The sequence below is a fragment of the Chrysochloris asiatica genome, unplaced genomic scaffold, assembly GCF_000296735.1.
Source record: "Chrysochloris asiatica unplaced genomic scaffold, ChrAsi1.0 scaffold00006, whole genome shotgun sequence".
Lineage (NCBI taxonomy): Eukaryota > Metazoa > Chordata > Mammalia > Afrosoricida > Chrysochloridae > Chrysochloris > Chrysochloris asiatica.
In genome coordinates, this window is record NW_006408524.1 from 15,747,140 (window position 1) to 15,772,815 (window position 25,676).

The 25,676-nt window shown below is 39.7% G+C and overlaps 1 protein-coding gene across 1 annotated transcript in view; it reads right to left on the minus strand.

The window, feature by feature from the left end:
* NPSR1 (neuropeptide S receptor 1) overlaps positions 1-25,676 on the minus strand; it is a 227,186-nt gene that overhangs the window by 54,656 nt on the left and 146,854 nt on the right. The window contains exons 3-4 of the mRNA XM_006832139.1: positions 11,066-11,169; positions 4,853-4,946 (exon numbers count right to left, since the gene is read on the minus strand). Of these exons, the coding sequence (XP_006832202.1) occupies positions 4,853-4,946; positions 11,066-11,169 (198 nt within the window). The remainder of the gene's footprint in view (positions 1-4,852; positions 4,947-11,065; positions 11,170-25,676) is intronic.

The window sequence follows — 25,676 nt, forward strand, 5'->3', positions numbered from 1 at the left end:
GTATTTTCAATAACCTCATATGGATGCGAAAGCTGGACAGTGAATAAGGAAGATCATAGAAAAATTGATGCCTTTGAGTTGTGGTGTTGTAGGAGAATACAAAAAGTGCCATGGACTGCCAAAAGAACCAATAAATGCAGCCAGAGTGCTCCTTGGAGGCCAGGATGGCTAAGCTCCATTTCTCATACTTTGGACATATTGTCAGGAGGGAACAGTAGCTAGAGAAGGATGTCATGCTAGGTAAGATGGAGGGTCAGAGAAAAAAGAGGAAGACCCCCAACGAGATGGATTAGCCAGGTGGCAGCATCGATGGACTCAAGTGTGGCAGCGGTAGTGAGGTTGGCCCAGGATTGGACATTGTTTTGTTCTGCTGTGCATAGGGTCGCTATGAGTCGGTTCTGACTCGATGGCACATGACAACAACAGCACCAAGACTCTGCAGAGGAGTGCAGGTGTGGCGCTGTGGGTTAATGCGCCAGACTGCAAAACCATTTGAACTGTAAGGTTGGCAGTTCAAGCTCACCAGCTGCTCCTTGGAAACCCTATTCAGGGTCTCTATGGGTGGGAATCGACTCGATGGGACTTCACAACAACAGACTCTGCAGCACTCTCTTCATTATTGGTCACATTTCCCTAATTATTGCCAGAGTTATATTTCTCTAAAAAACCTTAAACTGTCAACTTCTGTAGAGTTGTTGATGAAAGAAATTACTATTTAGTAAAAATGGAGTTATGGCCTCCTTTTTCTCTTTCCCTTAGTTTAATTGCCATTGTCATGTGCTGCTGGAAGGAGCCTTGATGGTGAGGTGGGGTAACTATTGGGCTGCTAACCTCAAGCAGGTAGTTGGAACCCACCAATAGTGTGGAAATTTACAGTCTTGGAAACCCTAAGGGGGCAGTTTCAGTCTGTCCTACTGAGTTGCTAAGAATTAGAATCAATTTGATGGTTGTTGTTGTTGTTAAGTGCCGTCCAGTCACTTCTGACCCATAGAGACCCTGTATAGGGTTTCCGAGGAGGTTCTGGTGAGCTTGAACCGCCAACCATGCAGTTCAAACAGCTTTGCAGTCAGGTGCATTAACCCACAACTTGATGGTTGTTGTTGTTATGTTCCGTGGAGTCAGTTCTGACTCATAGAGACCCTGTACAGGGTTTCCGAGGCTGTAAATATTTACTGGAGCAGAAAGCCTCATCTTTCTCCCTTGGTACAGTTGGTAGTTTTGAACTGCTGATCCTGAGATTAGCAGCCCAGTTCATAACCACTATGCTACCAGAGCTCCTTGATGGTAGTGGGTTTGATTTTGTGGTTTTGTGGTTGCCAAGCACATTTGATCCCACCTGGCTTCCACCCACTTCACGATATTATTATTCCATCTCTTTTATTCCCTCCTGCACTATGCACATCTCTTCTAATCTTTCAGGCTATGCAGTATCTACTCATTGCTGTTGAGTAACTTCCAACTCATGGCAACACTAATGGACAGAGTGGAACTGTCCGCAGAGAGTTTTGAAGGCTGTAACCTTTATGAGAGAAGATTGCCTCCTACAGAGCAGTTGGTGGGCTCAAACCACTGACTTTTCAGTTAGCAGGAGAGTACTTAACCACTGCACCACCAAGGTATGCACTCAATGAACATTGTTGTGGTCAGGTTTTGTTGAGTTGGTTCCAATTCATAGTGACCCTATGCACAACAGACTAAGCCATCATCCAGTCCTGTGCCATCTTTACAATGCTTGCTCTATTGGAGCCCACTGTGGCAGCCACTGTGCCAATCTGTCTCATCGACGGTCTTCTTTTTTTACAAAGAGTAAGATATCTTTCTCCAGATAAGATATCTATCTCCTCCTGATAACGGTCCAAAGTGTTTGAGATGAAGTCTTGCTAGCCTTGCTTCTAAGGAGCATTCTGGCTGTATTTCCCCCAAGACAGATTTGTTCCTTCTTATGGTAGTCCTGGTGTGGCGCTGTGGGTTAATGCACTAGAATGCAAAGTTGGTTTGAACCACAAGGTTGGTGGTTCAAGCTCACCAGTTATTTCTTGGAAACCCTATTTAAGGTCACTATGGATAGGAACCAAATAGACAGCAGAGAACAAAACACTAGCATGGCAGTCCATGACATATTTCATATTCTTCAGCAGCACCATAGTTCAAAGACATCAATTCTTTTTTGGTCTTTCTTGTTCATTATTGACTTAGTATTTAGTGCATTCTTTACTGAACATAAGTTACTGAAACTTCTACCATAGATAGTTAGTTATTTCTCCACTGAGGGACACAACGGAGAGCTTTGAAATTGTGCTATTCTGAGCAATTCTGTCATATACAATATATTTATACGTTCACTTGTCTCCTTTTGCACACACATGAGTGCTTATGAGTGCAGATACAAAGAAGTAGAGTTTCTGTGTCAAAGGTGTACGCATTTTTACATTTTCATCTATACAGCTCACTTTCTCTTTAAGGTACTTGCACTAACTGACAGCGTCACCAATAGTAACCTTAACTGGCACATCTTCCCATCTTCTTGCAGTTCCCTGATGGCATTATTTATATGCATTCCAAAGTCTTAGTCTGCTTGCTCTATTAACTTTGTTTCCTTAGATGTAAGTTATGTGGAATGGTAATTTAAATTTAGTATCTCTTTTTTCCCCACAGTGTTGACTACTGCCACAGTTTCAGGTGATTTGATTCCATCTTTGTAGTCAAGGTTCCCTGTTGTTGTTGTTAAGTACTGCCAAGTAAGTTCCAGCTCATAGAGATCCTGTATAGGGTTTTTGAGAAGTAGTTGATGGGTTTGAAGCACCAACATTGTAGTTCACAGTCCAGTGCTGACATTACTGCACCTCACCAGGCATTCAAGACTTCCTGTTAGGACTTCCTTTGATCAGTTTTCACAGGATGCTAGAAGGGAGAGGCAGGTCACTAAACTTGGTATTCTTGTGAGCTGCCAGAGGCATGGAGGCAAGTGAGCAGTGTAACTAGGGAGCTAGTCTTGTGACCTGGTACCCACCAGACCTCCAGGAAGTCATATTTTCCCAAGAGTTCGTTCTTTTTCTTTAAATCCAGCATCCTACCACTCGGAAGCAGATACCCTATTGCTTGTCTGGGGTGTGGGAGGACACACTGATTTACTCTTCTCATTGTGCTGCAAGAATCACCTTGGACCATTTGTCATTCACTCCATCTACTCAGGAAGCACTTGCAATAACTCTGCATCACTGAAGTATCGTCTGTGGGCATTGTGGGCATTTCCTGTGTGGTTTCAGCCTTCCCTCAGACCCCTATGTTTCCTACATTCATAGATTCTCTAACTGGTTCTAGATCCAGGAGGCTTTTCCTTCTTATTTCCTAGTATGGTTATCAATTTAAAATTATTTTCTATCATTTCTGGGACTTGTGAGGAAGGAGGGCAAAGAAGTGTGTTTCTAGAAAATCAGAAACTGAAAGTGGGATATTAATTTCTTGGGAAGGTTTTTTTGTGTGACAATACTGCCACAAAGGAAAGTGGGTGGAAGAGTGTTAACGTCCAGGCGAATGGTCACAAAGTAAGCCAAGCAAATCATTTTCCTTAGTGGCTTTGGACTATTCATGGGAACCAACAGCATTTTTCCAGGCACCCAAACTTTCTTCCCCACATCTTTTGGACAACCAGACCCATGATGTGGGGAGAAGGATAAAGGAGAATAATAAGGAGGGGAAAAGCAGAGGAGAGAGGAGAGTTCGAGAACTATTATTAAGAACAGATTTCTTGAAAATAACCCAGTGCTATGGAGTTAATTTTGACTCATATAAAAGGATGCTGTGGTGTGTCACTGTGGGATAATGCACTGGACCGCAAGGTCTGTTTAAACCGCAAGGTCAGCAGTTCAAACTCCTCGGAAACCCTATAGAGGGGTCACCACAAGTCAGAACCAACTCGAAGGCACTTAGCAACAACAACAACAACAACAACAACAGAAGGATAGTAAGACTTTGTCACTCATACTCCAGACCAGTCCCTGGAGAAAGATATTATGTTTGGTAAAGAGGGCCAATGAAAAGGAAGAAGACCCCAATGGAATGGCTGTCACAGTGGCAGCATCAGTGGACTCAAATGTACCAAAAATTACAAGGATTGTGCAGGACGAGGCAGTGTTTCGTTCTGTTGTGTGTAGGGTTGCTACGACACTTAACAACAACAACAAGGTTTCCTGTAAATCTTTACTAGAACAGAAATTCTCATTTTTTACAGAGCGGCTGTTGGGTTAGAAAAGCCAATCTTACAGTTAGCAGTCCAGTGTCTTCTTAAGGGACCCAGATGGCTTAATGGCTAAGGACACAACTGCTCACTGAAAGGCTGGTGTTGGAATTGACTACAGCTCCGTGGGGAAATACAGAGCAGTCTGCTAACTTAAAGACTTATAGTCTTGGAAACCCTAGAGGCAGTTTTATAGGGTCACTATGAACTGGAATCAACTCGACGTCAGTGTTTTTGTTTTATTTGGTTTCTTTTGAACAGACGTTTTCTTAAACTCTGTTAATAATTTATCTTACCTATTAAAGAATGTCTGCCTTGAGCATTGCATTTTTAAAAGATTTCCTGATATGGGTTCAAATTTACTACAGCAACTTGAAAGATCAAATAGAACACCTATGGGGCAGCAAGTTTATATTAATGGGGGAGGAACAACTTCAAAAGAATAGTGAGAATTGCCCAACTTGAAAAATTTAATAAATGCCACTGATTTTTTCCTGTAGAAACTATTGGACTGGTGTATGCTCTGCTGTATATATTTTCAGAAGATGTTAATGAAATCCCACCTTCACCCAAGGATGACTCCTCACTAAACACCTTGTGATCAACCCAGCTCACCTCCTTGCAGAAACTTCATGGGGTAGACGATGGCGTGGTACCTGTCTATACTGAGGGACACCAGGACGTAGGTGGAGGCGTAGAGCAGTACAACCTGAAGACAGAATGGAAAGGAGGTTCATGACTTCCCAGACATGAGAGTATGCCCATCATTGAGACAATAGCATTGTGTTGTATTTAGAAACCTGGGCACTGAGCCAAGTGAAGGTTGGACTAGAGATAAGAATGACTGGTTCCAAAGCCAAGAAGTAGATTTCTATTCTTGGAGCTGCATTTGCATTGCAGCTTTGTCAGGTGAGAATGCTCCCAGCTCTTCCTTGATCCTTCATTCACTTGGCTACTTGTAAACCCTGCATTTCTGGATTGGGCCCTCTTGACATTTGCATGGTACATTTGTTTGTAATTGACTTTTAAAGCTAAGCTAATTTTTTCCAGCACAACTGACATTCCAGTATAATTAGAAATAAAAGTTCATTTGCTTTTTATTGGTGAGAGCTGTTGAGAGATAAAATAGATTGGGGGATTTCAAGGTGTGGGTTAATGTGCCAGACTGCAAAGCCGTTTGAAATACAAGGTCGGTGGTTCAAGTTCACCAGCTGCTGCTGGGAAACTCTATACAGGGTTGCTACGGGTTGGAACCGACTCGATGGCACTAAACAACTTAACAATAAACACTTTAGAGTCAGTTATAATTATCAGCACTGGTTCCTGTTTCTCATCCACTTCTCTAGCTTCTCTAGCAAGACTGTTCAGTCGGGCTATCTTTGGAATTCCTTTTCTTTCTTGGACTTTCTCTTTGTTAATCTTCCCCATGCCCTTTAATTATCTTGTGTAGTATGTTTAGCATACTTTGGAGATAAGGAAATTAGGGTGTAAAAGGCTAATATCTTTTATGTGAAGAACATATTCAAAATATAATTAAATAAAATGTCCATGAAAGGATGATCAAAGTGCCAATTTTTCAGACTAGTTGAAGACTCATTCCTTTCAAAAGTCTGGTTATATCTCTACCTTATAACCTAAGGGTCAAACCCAGAGAATGTGCAAGAGTAACTAGAAAACTGGAGTCTAAGTGAAAGTCTTTGACTTCTATCTAAAGGGAAACCAAAATGACATGACTTTGACAGTAACCTTTGTTCTGAATTTGTACCTTTGTGTTCTTTTACTGGCTCAAATAACAATCAACTATATTGTTGTTCTGTATTGTTTTTATTCCTTTTACACTACCTAAAATACATTCTCACAACAATGTTGTGGAAGGTGCCACAGGGAGGGGTTATGGGGACTGATGAGAGATTGAAGACTCCTTATATACTTAAGCATGTACCTCCCCTTTGCAAAACAAACAAAAAATGTGATAAAAGGCAAGAAAGAAGAGGGGTGGTCAAGTTGAAGAAATAAATAAGGCAATTGTCTCCTTAGAGAAAAATGGATATTCGATGAATGCTTCATAGATTCAAAATCGTTCAGGCTGGTCACACACAGTAATATCGGTACCTAGTGGATAGATCCATGAAACAGGAGAAAGAGCACACCAATTGTCGGGTGTCATGGTGGGAAGGCCATGAATCTGGGCTCCTCTGTTGTTGTTAAGTGCTGTCGAGTTGGTTCCGACCCATACTGACCCTGAACAGGATTTCCGAGTCTGTAAATCTTTATAGGAACAGAAAACCTCATCTTTCTCCCGTGGAGCGGCTGGTAGTTTTGAACTGCTGACCTTGCAGTTCACAGTCTGGTTCGTAACCACTATGCTACCAGAGCTCCTTGCGCTCCTCTGAGTGAGGTGTAAACACAACTTCAAACTCAAGAGCAGTAGGAGGAGCAGTACATTAGTGAAAGGATTATCTGCCTTTAGACACAATCAGTATGGGTATCTAATTTCAGGAGTTAAACAACTTCCAACATGTCGACAGGATAAAAAAAGTAAAGGTTACTGATGAGAAATGCATCTCAAATTGCCATGTCTTTTCTACACAATAATAAATGCCAGAAAACAGTTAACAGTATGTACAGAGCTTTGAAAGAAAAGGAGAAATTATGGTCCAAGAATTGTGTGGCTATCATTCCTGTGCCAAGAGACAGAATACTTTTCTTGGATGTATTAGAAAGAAGAAAATATAACATGCCATGTTTCTTTTGAAAATCTTCTTGGAGGAAACACTTTAACGGATTTAGAACAGTTCTAATTGTTTCAAAATTAGAAGTCAAGAAGAGGGAAGGACATAGATAAATAATAGTCATTAAAATAGAAGGATAACAGTTATTATAAGCTATGAAAGCAGAAAAAAAATAAGTTGCTACAAAATGACTATGAATATAGTTATGGAATATTTCAGATAAAAATCAAGGTAGTTAAGTGAGGAGAAAGAGTGAAGGAAGGAAATCTTGTTAAATTTCACATTTAAGATATCTCATGTTTTTGATTTTGATAGAGATAGAATTTTAGTTTTAAAAAGTTTAATTAAAAAAATTAAACTAAGATGGTATAAAATAAATCTGGAAAAAATAATGTATTGTTTTTCTGTGGCTGCTGGAATAAATTTGAATAAGCTTGGTGGCTTAACAAAACAGAAATTTCTCTCTCACAATTTTGGAGGTGGGGAGTCCAAAATCAAGGTGTTGGCCAGGACACCCTCATCACAGACTCTAGGAAAAAATTCCTCCTTGCTTTTTCCAGCTGCTGGCGTTATTTAATGTTATCTCTCTAATCTGTACCTTGTGATTAGCTCTCCTTCCCCACCTTTCCCTGTATTTTATCTCTCCTCCTGCCTCCTTCTTATAGGCATGTGATTGCATTTAGGAACCACCAAAAAAATCCAGTATCATCTGCCCAGCTCAAGTCTTTTAATTTAATCATATCTGCAAAGTTCTTTTTGCCATATACAAATAACATGCATAGGCTCCGGGGATAAGGAAGTGGATATCTTCTGTTGTTTAGTGCCATGGAGTCAGTTCAAATTCATAGTGACCCTGTATAGGGGTTCCAAAGAGTGGCTGGTGGGTTTGAACTGCTAACATTGAGGTGCAAACTGACTTTTCGGTCCAGTGCTTTATCCTACTATGCCACATCTTTTGGAGGATAATATATAATTTTTAACCTGCCATAGTTCATGATCAAGCAAAATAGAAAAACAAGCAAGCAGGAAGAAAACCTTAACACCAGAAACTTAAAATGAGGTGACGGAAATAACCCAAATGCTATTTGCCACAATAAATATGAATGGCTTAAACTCCTTCAAAGAAAAAAACACTGTTTTCAAAGTCTTCTCCAAATCCAGCTGTATACCTTTTAGTAGAGATACATCAGAAATGAAATGATATTGATATTTAAAAATAGTGATGGCCAATGATGTTATGCAAGCAAAAATTAAAAGGAAGTACTTATCACAATATTGTTGTTAATGTAAAATTTAAGACAAATTATATGAGGTGAAGATATTATTTATACTGATAAAAATACATGTTAAGGCAGTGTGAGTGTACAAGTTTAAGAATAGTCATAAACTTTTATGTAATAAGTAGTATAACACAAAATGTATATGAAATATTTCAAGGTTTTATGGCAGGAACAGCAAAAATGTGTAGAAAAAGATTAAACAGGCTGTGTACTATAAGAGAACATTCCTGTGAACTATCTAGAGAAAATTTACAAAAATTGGTTATGTTTAAACCACCAAGCAAAATCTCAATAAATTCCCCAAAGTAGAACTTATGTAAATCATATATTTAAACCAGGAAGGAATAAAATCTGGAATTAGTAAAATTATTTTAATACTACTTGGAAATTTAAACACGCTCATAATTAACTCAAGTCAAAAAGGAAATCAAAGTACAATTATAGTCAATTTGTAACTGTCAACAATGGAAACTCTACACATCAACAACATATGGGATGCCATTTGGAGAACAGATGGAAGTTTAAGGACATATGTCTGGATTCTCACTACCCCACCTCTCGATTTTGACAGAAATGACCTAGGAAATATGAATCCAAAGGAAATTCTGCACGGAGAAGTGAGACTCAAACACAGGGAACTTCAAGAGATTTTACTTAGCAAATTCCAGATTTTGTTTTTCTAAAGACAATTTCCTAGACTGACATTTGAAAAACATTAATAGTCTTAAAATTTTGGAAATGTTTTTAGATTTACAGAAAAATCACGCAGACATTGCAGAGTTCTCATATTGTTCTACCCTGGTCCTGAACAGTTTACCTGATTATTAACAGCCTACATTGCTATTGTGGTTGTTAGGTGCCATCAAGTCAGTAACCCTACACACAGCAGAAAATAACACTACCCTATCTTGTGTCATCCTCACAATTGTGATGATTAGTTCATCATCTTTGCTGCCACTGTGTCAGTCTATCTTGTTGGGGTTCTTCCTCATTTTCACTGACGCTCCACTTTTCCAAGCACGATGTCTTTCTGCAGGGACTTTCCCCTCTTAAGAACTTGCCCAAAATACTCAAGTCTTACCACCCATGCTTTTAAGAAACATTCGTGCTGTATTTCTTCCTAGGCAAATTTGTTTGTTCTTTTAGTAGTCCAGTCCACAATACTTTCAATATTTTTTTGCCAACACCATAAAACAAACACTGTCAGGAGGGACCAGTTGCTAGAGAAGGATATCATGTTTGCTAAGGTGGAGGGTCAGAGAAAAAGAGGAAGACCCCCAATGAGATGGATTGGCCAAGTGGCAGCATTGATGGACTCAAGTGTGGCAACAGTAGTGAGATTGGCCCAGAATTGGCCAGTGTTTCATTCTGCTGTGCATAAGGTTGCTATTGGTCAGTACCGACTTGATGGTACCTAACAACAACTGTGTATATATTACAACCACTCCAGTAAGTTTTGTGAAAACTCATTTCTTACAATTAATTAGTAATGCAATAAGCAATTGAGAACATTTTCCTACAAGAAAGCAAAAATCCTTAAGAAGAAGTTGAAATTAAGAAACAAATAATTACACTCTAGAAAATATCAGCCCCGATGGTTGGGATTTTTACATCTATCAGACTCTCAAGGTTATGTGCAGAGCACAAAAGATGACTGTTAACACCTCCTATTCATTTCTTGAAGATAAGACAACTCCATTACTAAGATCTGAAAGTGAGAAAATAAATGGAAACCATAATCTCACTCATGAATATAGATGCAAAGAGTCCAAATATTCCTAATAACAAATAGAGTCTAGTAGAGCAAAGTTTTTCAGAGATGCGTTATAAATTTATAATAATTTAGATACACATTAAAGAAATAAATTTTAAAAACTCAGACACAGAACACATTACTCTTCAAACCAGTATGAAAGGATCCATTCAAACTAAGTTGAAATGCCTTGCATCTATATTACATGTATATGGTATATAATGTTATATTAATATGTATCTGAAAGGTCAGCAGTTCAAATGTACCAGCCGCTCTGTGGGAGACAGATGAGGCTTTTGGATGCTGTCAAGATTTACAGTGAAACTGACCTTGAGGTCCAGTGCATTATCCTGCATCACTACACCACCATCATCAATATTCTACATTAAATACACATACACAGTAAATATACATGCATATAAAGCACATGTATGCAACTTATATCAAAGCATATATGACAAAGTAAAATTACCTTTCATCTAAAAACAGATCTACCAGTCCACCAGTAAGTAAGAAGACTTATTTTTTATAATTCCAGTTTATAAAAGTATATTAGCAGGCAATTTAGAGAAAAAGAAATGCAAATGCCAACCAATATTGGAAAAAAAAAAAGAAGGCAATTTTGCTGGTAATAAATAAAATGCTTGTTAAAATATCAGGAATAAGCACCGATTTTCTAACAAAATGACAAAGCTTTAAAAAAAATAACACTAGTGTGTATTGGGTAGTTTGAAGAAAAACTAGGTGAATATAATTGCCAAACTTTCTGGAGGATTATTTCACCAGAATATATAAAAAAAAAAATTTAATACTGACCCAGAAATGTCACTTATTGCTTGGAAGATGAATGTTTTATGTTTGTATCATAGCTTATTTATTTTGTATATTATTTTGAGCAAATTAAAATGTGAAAATATCTTGCAAATTTTATTTGTTCTTTCAACAAGAAGGACGTGATCAGTTTGCTGCATAAGCGTACAAGGAGATACTATTTTCCTTATAAAAATCTGAGAGCTAGCTCTGGTGTCAACTTTTCTCAGCGTGTTGTGAAGTTGCTACATACCTGCAAGTAACGGACCACTCTGCAAACCAGGTCAGGTGCCATGAAGTCTCCAGTGAATCGCCAAATAATGTCTGTCAAGATGTTAACCAGCCCTGTCAAAGAGTCTAATCAAAGCACACAGTGGTTAATTTTAATGTCTTTCCAGTTTTCATCAATTCCTAGCAGAAATTGTATATAATTTATTGGAATCTCACTATGACTAGTGAAGAAAAGTAAGACAAGGCAAGAATCCATTGAGTTTTATGATAGAATCCTGTTATTATCCAGATGTAAACACCTAGGAAGGATTTCAGTACTGACTGAAGGGACATCCTAACAATCAAATAGGCAACCTTTTCAGTCAAGGAAAAGGAGTTTCAAGAATTTCAGACCAGCACTAAAGCAAGGATGATCTGAGAATCAATGAAGGATAAATTGAGAAAAGCAAAATGTTCACTTTGGGAAGGAGTCACTGGGTAGTGCAAATACTTAACACATTCGACTATTAACCAGGAAGTTGGTGGTTTGAGTCTACTGAGTGATAGCTCTGAAGAAAGGTCTGGGGATCTATTTCCCCAAACTGAGCTATTGAAAACCCTGTGGAGCACAATTCTACCCCTTACACACATGAAATCGCCACACATTGGCGTCCTGGACTTTAAAAACAAAAAACAAAAACTTTGGGAAGTCCCCCAAGGTTCCCCTTTCTGCATTCCATTAATTATTATTATTACTGTTTTACAACTTGTGCCTCTTAATTCTCAGCTCCCAATTTTAGACCTCAGTTTCCTCTACTCGCTTTCCCTTTCCTCTTTCAGCCTCTGCCTTGGAAAAAGTCAAGTGAATGGTTGGTAATCTTAATTATCATAGATTGATTAAATGACAGAGGAACTGAGGCCGTAGTTTGAGGCCAAGATCAGCGGCTTACTATTCCTGTGAGCAGGTCATCTCCCCTGAATTCTGTAGTTACAGTCTATATACATCAGGGAGAGCACACATGCTGTGTGTGTAGAAAGCTTCTCCTGCTCCTCCATTGCAGACGTCACTAATCGATCATGTGATCCAGAATCTTTCCCAAAGCTGTGCTGAGGGCAGCCCAAGTCAAATGATGAGAGAGGCACCACAAGATGAATCATCCGCATCATCTCTGACTATTTAGCCATGAAGCCAACTTTATAGAAGGTGTGGATTTAATAGCATACAACTTTCTACTTCCCTGGGAAAATAACTCAAAAGGTCTGGGACTGGTGAGCAAGTATTTGTATGTTACTACTGATGCAAAACCAGTGTCCTAGAAATTCCACAAGAACAGAAGGGAATTGGTAGTGATTATATAGGAATTGTGTGGGTTAATGTGGGTTAATGTGCCAGGCTGCAAAGCTGTTTGAACTGCAAGGTTGGTGGTTCAAGCTCACCAGCTGCTCCTCGGAAACCCTATACAGGGTCGCTATGGGTCGGAACCGACTCGACGGCACTTCACAACCACAACAACAACATATAGAAACTGAAGGAGCTCTGGTAGCGTAGTGGTTACGAGTCGGGCTGCTAATCTCAAAGTCAGAAGTTTGAAAATACTAGCAGTTCCGCGGGAAAAAAAAGAGGCTTTCTGCTCCGGTAAAGATGTACAGCCATGGAAACCCTATATAGGGTCGCTATGAGTCAGAACCAACTTCACAGCACATGCCAACAACAACAACGTATAGGAATTGAGGGAAAGATCCTAAACACTACGAATTTACAAATCTGGGAACCAAGGGAACTCCTCCAGATGTTTATGTCCATACTTGCCTTTTTGTCGGTGGATCACAATGAATGGATGCTATAAATACACGTAGGCTCAGCACTGGACTGCAAAACACAAGGTCGGCAGTTCAAATCCATCAGCCGCTCTTTGGAAACCCTATACAGGGTCACTATGACTCAGAACCAATGCAATGGCACTTAACAACAACAGCCTTCCTTAAGGAGAAGGTGAAAGAGATGCAGAAACATCTCTAAACATTCCGTAGAGCTTCTAAACTGGGTGAGAAGTACAGTCCATATGTTATATCAGTGAGAAGAGAGGTGTGATACAATTAATGGACTCAAAATAGTATCTCTGAGCTGGTGATTAAAAAGTGATGGGAAAACAACTGGAGGTTCCTAGAATTATCTTACAGGTTTAAGGATATGCTCCGATGGGAATCATAATTGATTGGCAGACCCAGCTACCATCACTGAGGCCCTGCTTCCAACAGGCTGTTCCCAGCTAATGACGGAGCACAGCCTAGGGCTGCCCCATTCCTGTCTGATGCAGAACTCCTCTGACAGGCAGTTTTTGCTCTGAGCAGCCTGTTAATCTGGCTAAGGTTGTCTCAGAGCTGCACTGTGATCTGAGACTATTCCAACCCCCCTGTTTCTTTCCTTCTCTCCTTTAACAGGGGATGGAATTGTCTCATGGGTTGGAGGCTCTGCCTACTTCTTCCTTCTCTTTTAGCCTTCACAGGGCATACCAGGGGGCTCTGGGGACTGGTTCACTCAACCACCTCTTTGGCAAGGAGAACCTCATTCTGAATAATATATGAGGCACGGGTAGTCCCTGGCACAAGGTGACTTCCCAATGACAAATGATTTCACGATGTTGATCTGGGATAAGGGCTAGGTAGAGCTGAATGCCCTAGCTAGTGGGTTGATGTAGGGGAAATAGCAGAGAGAGAGAGTGAGGAATGGAATGCCAGTAACAGCCAGGTAGAGGCTGAGTGTGAGAGCCAGGTCTGTCTGGTAGTTTAAAAGGCATGTCTAGCTCTTCCGATGGGAAGAAGACACAACTGAGGAGCTAATTTAGGATCTGATAGTTGGGATACAGACCTTGATTGACATTTAAATACTCTGCCAAGGCAGACCTGTTATTTTAAGGACAGGGTTCTGGTTAAGGAAACTTGGAAGCCCAAAACATGGCGTCGGGACATTTGGCAGGATATCACCATTGATTTTGAGGTCTGTAAGGCCTTTGGAATGTCAGAGCTGGCAAAGGCAGCCCACCCTTCTGAAGAAGGAGCTAGCATATAATTGTGAGCTAGATACGAAGCGGTCTCCTCCTAACAAGGACTCAGGAGTTGCTTCTGTCTTCCCTCCTGGCTGCCAGGAGTATCACAGAAAAAATGAATATCAGCATAGGCTGACTGGGAATATTCTGAGTCTGACAATGGAAGAAAGAGTTTATATCCTGAAGGAAATGCAAGAATTACCTAACTTGGTTCTCCAGAAGCTGTATGAGTACCCCTGGGATTTTCATAAAGGGGACTAGAACCTAAGACTATATAAGTAAGAATTCATCAACTTGAGATTACTTTCTCCAAACATGAGCTACCACACCCTATCTGGGACTCTAGGGCACAGGACAGACTCACTGCTAGGATGCCTCCTAGAGGTCTGCACAAAATGATGGTTCTTTATAAGCAAAATAGAAATGCTTTCATTGCTTAGGAAGACAGTAGAAACAAGAATAAAAATGCTAAGGGAAGTTGACCTGCTGTCATTGATATGTAAATCTAGAGTATCCACCAGAGAACTTTTTTCCATGGAGGACTCAGAATATACATCATTCATTAAGACCTTGGGAATGCAGTGCAGAGTTAGGTGACAACACTATGGAGAAGCTCAGAGGTGCCTCTCCTCTACAGCCCTAGGACAATGATAGGAGAGGAGATCATAGACACTTGACACACTCTGGCATGTATGTTGTTGTTGTTGTTATGTGCCGTGGAGTTGGTTCCGACTCATAGCGATCCTATATAGGGTTTTACCATAATTCCCCTAGTCCTTCATCAAGGAGATTGATGACCTCTTATTTACATGACAGTATACTTGTGAGGAAGAAGACTCGGTAGCGTAGTGGGTTATGTATCAGACTGCTAACTGCAAAGTCAGTAGTTCAAATCTACCAGTCAATCTGCAAGAAAAAGATAAATCTTTCTGCTTCCATTTACAACCTCAAAACCATTTACAACCTCAGAAACTCTATACAGCATCGCTATAAGTTGGAACCGACTTGGCGCAACCACTACCAACCACCACAAGGTCTGTTGTGGCACTATACGATAAGCACTGGGCTGTTAATCCACCAGCAACGCCTCTGAAACCTTATACAGGATCATCATGAGTTGGAATTGACTTGACAGTACTTAACAACAACAACAACAACAACAACAATACTAAGGACAAAGACATACCCAGACATTTTGAGGATTATTAGATACATGGTTTGAGTTCATGTGATACCAAGAGACTCAGAGTGTCTTTATGTCCATGCTATTAGAAAAGAATCTTATGAACCAGGTAACAAATAGATTCTGGACACAGTGGGATAGGTCACTAGGATCACAGACCTTCCCAATGGTTCTTTCTCGAGTCCTGGCTGTGTAATTGTGTTAGACATACTTGGAAGTTGGAGTAACCTTATATTAGCTTCCACATCATTGTGGGCAAGCCCAAGTGAAAGTCTTCAGTTCACCAGTTTTGTCCGTGCAGAAACAAGGAATCCTGGAGAATGACTTTATACCACCATGATTTATAACAACAGTAACCCTAATTATAGCTATAGTACTGATGTATCTTTGTTCCAAAACCAGGCACCAAACTCACTGCCATCAATTGATTCTGACTCATAGTGATCCTGTATAGGGTTTCTGAGGCAGGAAATCTTTATGGGTGAAGAAAATCTCATCTTTTTCACACAGATAAGCTGGTAGGTTTCACTTCCAACCTTGTGGTTAGCAGTCCATTGCTTATTCACCAGCAATGGACTTTATTTTTTCTTCATCTTCTCGAGCTGACCTTTGAAATTTTCTGTTCAGCTCGTGTACCACCTCATTTCTTCCATTTGCTTTAGCATCTCTACACTGGAAAGCATTTTTCAGTGTTTCTTCTGACATCCATTTTGGTCTTTTCCTTTTTAATTACTTTTTGTTTTCTTCCTGTATGATGTTCTTGTTGTCATCCCACAACTCTTCTGGTCTTCAGTCTTTAGTGTCTAATGTATCAAATCTGTTCTTCAGATGATCTCTAACTTCAGGTGGGATATATTCAAAGTCATATTTTGACTCTCATGGACTTGTTTTCATTTTCTTCAGCATCAGTCTGAAGTCAGCAATGGACTTTTTGTGGGAGTAGATTAATAAGACTTTAGGTATGTGGTAAAAAGTTATGGTTTGTTAAGGGTGTTTTTAAATAATGTCATCTAAGAGAATATCAGAAATTGTTCTCAGTCATATGAAACAGAAATTAATATTTACTTAAAATTTTGCCTCAAGGCCAACCCTCTTTCATAATACGATGTGAAGAGACCTGGACCATCTGGACACTCTGCAGAACATCATATTAATCTATTATACCGATGACATCATGTCGTGAGCAGGACAAGCAAGAGGATGCTAGTCCAGTGGAGCATTTGGAAGATATAAGACTCTAGAAGGTAATAGATAAACTTTATGTTGACTGAGGAACCTGTCACAGTAATCAAGTGTTTAGGGGTCTAGAAGTCAGGAACTCCTAAAATATTCTCTCCCAAGTAAAAGATAAATTGTTGCCTCTTATATCCATGACAATAATAAGGGAACATAGTACCTATGGACCTCTTTGGTTTCTAGAGATAGCACATTCCATACCTAAGAATACCGCTTTGGTCCTTGTATTGGATGATGTTGAAAGTTGGCAGCTTTAAAGGAACCGGGAGAAGGAAAGGACTCTGAAGCATGCTTGGCTACAGCAAAAGCATTCTTTGATTTTGAACTTAAGATAGATCATTGTTGCTAGGTGCCATTGAGTCAGTTCTGACCCAGAGTGACCACATGTACCACAGAACATAACACCACCCACTCCTGTGCCAGCCTCACAATTGCTACTACACTTTGAGTCCATTGTGGCTGCCACTGTGCCAAACCATCTTGTTGGGGTCTCCCTATTTTATCTGTCCCTCCCTTTTACCAAGCATGATGACCTTTTTCCAGGGACTGATCCCTCCTGATAATACATCTGAAGTATAAGAGACAGTCTCAATATCTTGATTTCTAAGGAGCATTTGCATTGTACTTCTTCCAACACAGACTTGTTTGCTCTTCTGGCATTCCATGCTATGTTTAATGTTCTTCTCCAACACCATAATTCAAATGTATCGATTTTTCTGACTCTGGCTTGAACCTCTCTGTCAGTTCCCTGTCAATATACTACTGCAGCCTTTTTTGTATTATCTTTAGCAAAATTTTACTTGTATATGTTATTACTGCTATTGTCCAATGAATTCCATATTGCACTGGGTCACCTCTTTTTGGAATGGGCACAAACATGGATGGATCTCTTCCAATCAGTTGACCAGGTAACCATCTTCCAAATTTCTTGGCATAGATGAGCAAGAGCCTCCAGTGTTGCATCAGTTTGTCAGAAGATTCCACTTAGTATTCCATCAGTTCCTGGAGTCTTGTTCTTTACCAATGCCTTCAGTACACATTGTACTTCTTCCTTCGGTACATCGGTGCTTGATCATATGCTACTTTTTGAAATGAATTCAGGTGGGGATATGTTCAAGATCATATTTTGATTCTCATGAAATTGTTTTCATTTTCTTCAGCTTCAGCTTGAAGTTGCATAGGAGCAATTAATGGTCTATTCCATAGGCTGCCCCTGACCTTGTTTTGGCTGATGACATGGAACTTTCCTACCTTCTCTTCCACAAATGTAGTGAATTAGAATTCTGTGTATTCCACCTGATAAACTCTGTGCAGAGAACTGCCTTTCAAACTGTTTTTAAAAAGTTATTTACAATGAAGAAGTCATTGATATCTCCAGCATATTACCAAGGCTATACTTTCCAACTACTAATCCTTCCTCTTTGTTTCCAACCTTTTCATTCTAAATCACCAGTAATTTGATGACAAATATAATGCTATTCCTCTTCAATTTGTCATTCGTAGCATAGTAAACCATGTTATTGTCAGATTAAAAATGGCCAATGCCAGTCCATTTCTGCTCATTAATGCCTAGGATATCGATATTTATGTGCTCCATTACATTTTTGATAACTTCCAATTTTCCTAGATTCATACTTCATACGTTCCATGTTCCTATTATTAATGGATGATTACAGCTATTTCTTCTCATTTTGAGTTGTGCCCCATCAGCAAATGAAGGTCTGAAGACTTTCTTCCATTCACGTCATCATGGTCAACTCTACTTTGAGGAGGCAACTCTTCCCTAGTTGTAGTTTGAGTGCCTTCCAACCTGAGGGGCTTATCTTCTGGCACGATATCTGACAATATTCTCATACTCTTCATCATGTTTCAATATTCAAGATTCTGGTGTTGACAGTGTTCCGATGTTAGTCATAAGATTTTGAGTGACTAAATTTTTGGTAGTAGTCCATTTCTCCTTCTTTCTAGTCTGTCTTCATGTGGAAGCTCATCTGAAACCTGTCCACCATGGTTGCCCCTGCTGGTATTTAAAATACCTGTGGCATAGCTTCCAGAATCACAGCAACACACAAGCCACCACAGTATGACAATCTGCCGATGAGTATTTTTACTTAGGACTATAAGTAATTATTGACTTAGGGACTCCTTATAGTTATAGACTTAGGACTCCTGGTGTGGTGCTGTAGGATTTGCACTGTACTGTGAACCACAGGTCTGTATTTTAAACCAACCAGCAGCTCCTTGGAAACCCTAATCTGGGTGGTTCTGAGTTAGAACTGACTCGATGGCACTTAAGGAAAAAACAGTAACAAAACACACACACACACACACAAAAACAATTATAGACTTACAAGAAGATTCAAAAATGGTCCAGAGAAATTCAGTGTTCCTATTTCCCAGCCTTCTCAGTGATGACCTCTTCCGTAACTGTGTCAAAGCAGGAACCAAACCCTCTACCAATGAGTCCAGTCGGACTCATAGCAAGCCTATAGAGAGTTTCTGAGACGAACTCTTTCTGGCAGCAGTCAGCTTCATCTTTCTCCCTTGAAGCAGCTGGTGGGCTTCAATCGCTGACCAGCACCGAACTCACAGCACCACCAGGATTTCTTAGACTCATTGTTTAATTTGCATTTCCCTTCCTTGGAACACTCTCCATTCCTTTACCAGCCTATTGAACGAATTCTTATGATCTTTCAGTATCTAACTCACGCAGCCTCTCCTTCAATGACCATTCTGTCAGAGAAGAGTTTGTGGCGCTGCCAGTCTTATGCCTATCTGTCTGTCTCTGCCTTTTCCTCTATACAGATAAGAACAGTTGGAGTTATTGCTAAGCACACGAGAACTACAAGAAAAGTATTAAACACGTGGAGAAGTGGGACCTCATGCCTGTGTGGTCACAGACATTCTTGCTGAGAAAGTCAGATTTGAGCAGGGACACAATAGTTGTGGTTTTTGACCTGATCAAATAGGAATTTTATGAAGTTTTTTCCTGGAAGGAATAGACTGTATGAATGGACGGAATGAACATAGCATTACTACTGTATTCTCTTTTAGTTTACTTACTAATTTGGGAAAAACAAAACCAAACACAACTAAAGTCTTTAGATCTGAGGGGCTGTGTGAACAGTTGTGATGCATTTTGGTAAAATTTCTGTTTTCCCTGGAGCACAATCTCAGATAAGCCTATTTCTGGGAGTATGCTGTGAATGGAAATGTACCACTGCATAAGTTCTTTGCTATTAAGCAAACGATCCTCTATTTGATCAGTAAAAAGCTAGTTAGTTACCTAAATAATTGAGTATATTACAAACAAGCTGTTCCTAAACGATAGTTAACGGGACCTTGGGAACAAAGGGTCCACTTTAAAGGCTTAATCACTTCCATGTATTACTCCTGCTGTTTCAAATCCATGCATGCTCTCTGGACGATCTTAAGAAGCTGTAACACTAAGATAAGTCAAAATCGCTGTATTATTCCTTTAAGATTTCCTTGCAAACCTCAACATGAGTACCCAATTGGAACACAGATATGGCTAGGGTGGGGAGAAGTCAAGAATGGGGTGAAGGCTGAATTGGTTTGGGAACACACCTCTAGATAGGAGCAGAAATGGCCAGACTCTCCAAGGTTTTTCCTGTTCTCTGTGAATGCTCACTTAGGGTGTTTTGCAGAAGGAAGGCAAACATTGGTTAATCAGGTGAGGCAATTAAGAAGATGCAGTTAAGAGAGCTTTTACTTTGAACTTCTTACTGTTCCTTCACCACACTCAGATATTTCCTCTGCTGTGCCTTGTGTTTAAGAAATCATGGTGGTGCCATGGTTAAAGTACTTGGTTGTTGACCAAAAAGTTGATGGTTTGAATCTACCAGGCTCTCCATGGGAGAAAGATGTGGTTAAAGCACTTGGTTGCTAACCGAAAAGTTGGTGGTTTGAATCTACCAGACTGTTCATGGGAGAAAGTCTGTTTCTGTAAATATTACAGTCTTGGCTCTTGTGGTACAATAGTGAATAATTGCCATTAGGACTGTCTGTCTGTGACAGTTGGAAATGTAAAGGTAGATGTTTTTGATGTTTTTTAACAAAAGGAGGGGAATGATTGATTTTGCAGTCCGGGAGTGGAGGTCCCTGGGACCATCAAGTGAGAAAAGCAGAGTATGGGACCCTACCTAGACAAGCAGTGATGCCAGAAATAGAGACAGAGACAATGACTTGGACAGATGGAGTGGCTGGGGACATTGGACTTAGGGAGGGAGAGGGGCTGTGTGCTGATGGCCAGGGGTCAGGCCTGTGGGGTGTACCCTTTGGTTATTTCATGGTGCATGGAGGGGATTGTAATCACTGCAATGAAACGAAATACGATAGGATAAATGTAAAACTGATATTCTCCCATGTAAACTCACATAATTCACACACACACAAGAAAGAGTACAGTCTGCAAACCCGATGGGGCAGTTCTACTCTATCCTACACAATCACTAAGAGTTGGAATTGACTCATTGTTGTTGTTGTTGTTCTCTGTGCCTATCCTAAAACCTATGTTAGCTTTCAGGGCTGCTGTCATAAAGCACCATACTGTGGGGGACTTTAAAGAACAGAAATGTGTTGTCTCACAGTTCTGGAGTCTGGGAATCAGAGACCAAGGTGTCAGCTGTGTTGATGTCTTCTGAGGCTGAGTTCCCTGAGAGAGGTTCTGTTTCATGCCTCTTTTCCAGCTTCGGGTAGCTCTGGGTGTTCAGTTGTTCCTTGGCTTGTAGGTATCATTTTACATATGCCATTCATTCCTCTACCTCTCTGTGTCTCTTCTCTTCTTTTATAAAGATATTGTTCGCATGTGATTAAGATGCACACTACTACTGCACTATGACCTCGTATTAACTGATATCATCTTCCAAACTCTCTAAGTAAGAAAATATTCACAAGTACCAAGGGTTAGGACTTAAGTGTATCTTTTGGGTACACTTAATTCAATCTATGAATCATTGATTGATTCATTTTTTCTCTCATCTTACATCATACTACAGGAGGACAAAAATTATTTTTTTAAATTCATCTTCACATCTCTAGTTCATAGCATTGTGTTCTAATAATGGTGAATTTTCATGAAATGAATAGAATACTACAGCTACTGTTAAGGAGGCCTGGTAGCATAGTGGGCTACGAGTTGGGCTGCTAACCACAAGGTCAGCAGTTCTAGTCTACCAACCGCTCTTCAGGAGAAAGATGAGACTTTCTGCTCCAGTAAAGATTTATAGCCTTAGAAACCCTATACAGGGTCACTATGAGTTGGAACTGACTCCACGGCATTCAGCCAACCAATGAACTGCTGCTGATTGGCTTGCGGCAGTAGAAGTGGTTTCACAGATTGAGCAGATTGAACCACAGTAACTCTGTCTTTCCTCTTCAAGTTATGATAATGATCATAGAATCAAAATGCTGGAAGGAGGAACATGATTTGATATTTTGGTTCCTTAGCAGATTTCTAAGGGGATTCTCTGGATCCTAAGATCTCTGCTAGATTGTAAGTGCCTACTTGACAATGGCAATGCCTTACTTACGGTTTTGTTCTCAGCCCACTTCAAAGTGCCTAGAAAGATACTCACTGCTTGCTAACTTCTTGACAATGCAAAGGCCGCCACTGTAGGAATCTCCCCTACCTTAAGGGAAAGTTGAGGCACCATCCCCTAGATTTCTGCTTGCTTGCTCTCGATTGCTGTTTGCACTTTCCCATGCAAAGCTGAGAGACATGAATAATGATGGTCAGCTGAGTAACTCTTTTTTTGGCAAGTAAGTAGGGGCTGGAATGTTGTCACACTGGATTAGGTGGATATTAAATGTAAACATAATTCTTATGGAAACTTTGACATTTCTGATAATGTAAGGTCTTTTTTGTTCCATCTGTGCTGTTATGAATGAGAAGTGCTTTGGTTTTACTCAAGGGGCACTGTGGGCAAAAATTCCAACTGTGACTGCAGAATATTCACTGCTCCTCAGCTCAACATTTTTAGTATTGTTTGCTTTGCTTTTAAGGCAAGAGAGGTAATAATATTGCTTGAGATTGTACAAGAAACCATTTTTTTTTATGTTCCTAAGGGTCCCTACTCACCCTATTTTTCTGTTTTTAACAATTAAGTACAGGGGACACTCCAAATAAAACAAGACTGAAGACCTTATGTGAAAGTTTGTTAATGGCTGAAGTTGCATTGCTTACTATGGTGTTAGATCTTTAACTGGCAATTAAAATTATTCCTCTAAGAAGTAAATTCTAGTGTCTCCAAGTGTTGAGTTCATTATACAGTACTGATATAATCCTGGCACTCTGCCCTTCGCCAAGATTAACTACCAACTGAGCATAATGGTCTAGACTGTCAACTTCCTGGTTCTTTATTCATCCTGGGGAAGTGCCCTGTACCTCAGTCCTTACTGCTCAATTAGGTAAATAATCATCACATCCATTCTCATTAGAGCACTCTCCTCACAAAAGCTTTTTTTCTGAGATTTTCAATTAGTCTTACCAAGTCACAAATGTCACTTAGTATCTCCCTTTCTCCATTAGTCCCCCAACAAAATGAAAATCCTGTGTCTAATTTAGGAAACCAAAGTTTCCCCCAAACTTATTCTCTTTGCACCTGTCATGTATGAAACTCAAACTCTGATCAAGTGAAGCTCACATGCTTTCTTGAGTCATTGGTCATTGCTTGGTAATTGAGAACTCTCGTGCTCATATGTTCAAATGTCAGGTTTAGGGAAAGCAAAGTTTTCTTGAAGCATTTGTTCATTGAAAATACCCTTTTCAACAATATACATGGCTTCACTCCACATGGACCTCACCAGATGGAACACAAAGGAATCATGTTGACTACATCTGTAAGAAGAGACACCAGAGAAACTCAGTAACATCAGCCAAAGCAAGACTAGGAGCTGACTGTGGAACAGACCATCAATTGCTCATATGCAAGCTCAGGCTGAAACTGAAGAAAATCAAAACAAATCCATAAGAGTCAAAATATGACCTTGAGTGTATCTCTGGTAGCGTGGTGGTTACAAATCATGCTGTGAACCTCAAGGTCAGCAGTTTGAAACTAACAGCTGTTCCACGGGAGAAAGATGAAGCTTTCTGCTCCTGTAAAGATTTACAGCCTCGGAAACCCTGTACAGGGTCGCTATGAGTTGAAACTGACTCGACGGCACATAACAACAACAACAACAATATCCCACCTGATTTGAGGACCATATAAAGAGCAGAATTGATGCATTCAACACTAATGACTGAAGACCAGAGGAGTTGTGGAATGATGACATAAAGAACATCAGACATGAAAAGGGCAAATGGTCATTAAAAATATAAGAAAGAAAGAAAACACTAAAGTGGATATCAGGAGAGACTATGAAAGTTGCTCTTGAACATAGAGCAGATGAAGCCAATGAAAATGATGAAGTAAAGGAGCTAAACAGATAATTTCAAAAGGCAGCTTGAAAAGAAAAAGTAAAGCATATAATGAACTGTGCAAAGACATGGAGTTAGAAAACCCGACGGGAAGCACACGTTCAGCATTTCTCAAGCTGAAAGAACTGAAGACAAATTTCAAACCTTGACTTGCAATAATGAAGGGTTCTATGGAGTCCTGGTGTGACACTCTAGGATAAGCACTGGATAAGAAACTTTGCTAACTGTAAGATTGGGGGTTCAAACCTACCAGCCACTCCTTGAAAACCCTATACAGAGTTGTTATGAGACAGAACTGACTCAACAACACTTTACAACAACAACATAATGGACAAAATATTGAATGGTGCAGGAAGCATCAAAAGAAGATAGAACGAATAGTTCCATATCAAACAGTTATCGTATCAAAAAGAATTAGTTGACATTCAACCATTTCAGAAGGTAGCATCTGATCAAGAAACAGTGGTATTGAAAAAAGAAGCCCAAACTACACTGAAGAATAGGAATGTCAGAAAACTTAATTGTGCTCATAAGGAACCTGTACATAGACCAAGAGGCAATTGTTTGAATAGAACAATGGGATAGTGAATGATTTAAAATCAGGAAACATGTGCATCAGGGCTGTAATCTTTTACCATATTTACTCAATCTGTATGCTGAGCAAATAATCCAAGAAGCTGTACTATATGAAGAAGAATGTGGCATGCAGATTTGAGGAAGGTTCATTAACAGTCTGTAATATGCAAATGACACAGCCTTGCTTACTACAAGGACTTGAAATACTGGTGAAAACCCAAGACTACAGCCTTCAATATGGATTGTACAGCATGGATGTAAAGAAAATGAAAATCCTCACAATTAGATCAATAAATCACACAATGATAAATGGAGAAAAGATAAAAATGGCAAAAAAAATTAATTTGCCTGAAACCAAAAGCAAAGCCTAAGAAAAAAAAAAGAAAAAAAATAAAGAAAAAAATGCAATAAGCGAAAGTGCTCCAAGGGACCACTTTAGAGTATTCAAGAACAAATATGTCACTTTGAGGACTAAGATGCTCCTGATCCGAGTCATGATATTTCCAATGACCACATATGCATGTGAAAGATGGACAATGAATAAGCAAGATTGTAGAAGAATCAATGCATTTGAATTGCAATGTTGGGGAAGAATATTGCAAGCAACAGGGACTGCCAGAAGAACAAACAACTCTATCTTGGAAGAAGTACAGTCAGAATGCTCTTTAGAAGTGAAGCTCGTGAGAATTTGTCTCATGTACTTTGAACGCGTTATTAAGAGAAGGGCCTCATGCTTGGTAATGTAGAGGGTCATCAAAAAAGAGGAAGATCTCAATGAGATAGATGAACACAATGACTGCAACAGTGAACTCAACATAACAATGATTGTGAGGATGAGGCAGGATTGGGCAGTGTTTCATTCTGTTGTGCATAGATAGTTACGAGTCAGAACTGACTCAAGGGCACCTGAAAACAACAATAAAGCAGGTAGTCACTACTATTTCTTTCCCCCACACTACTTGGAGAGGGTATTCCCAGATACGTGATAATGTATGTTATGGTTAATTTTATGTGTCAACTTGCCTGGACTATGATACCCAGTTTTTTGCTCAAACAATAGGCAAGATGGTTCTGTGAAAGATATTTTATAGACGTGATTAACATTTTCAAATAGTTTAAGGAAAGGAAAGGACACTGCCCTTTATATTGTGGTTGTTGTTGTTAAGTGCCT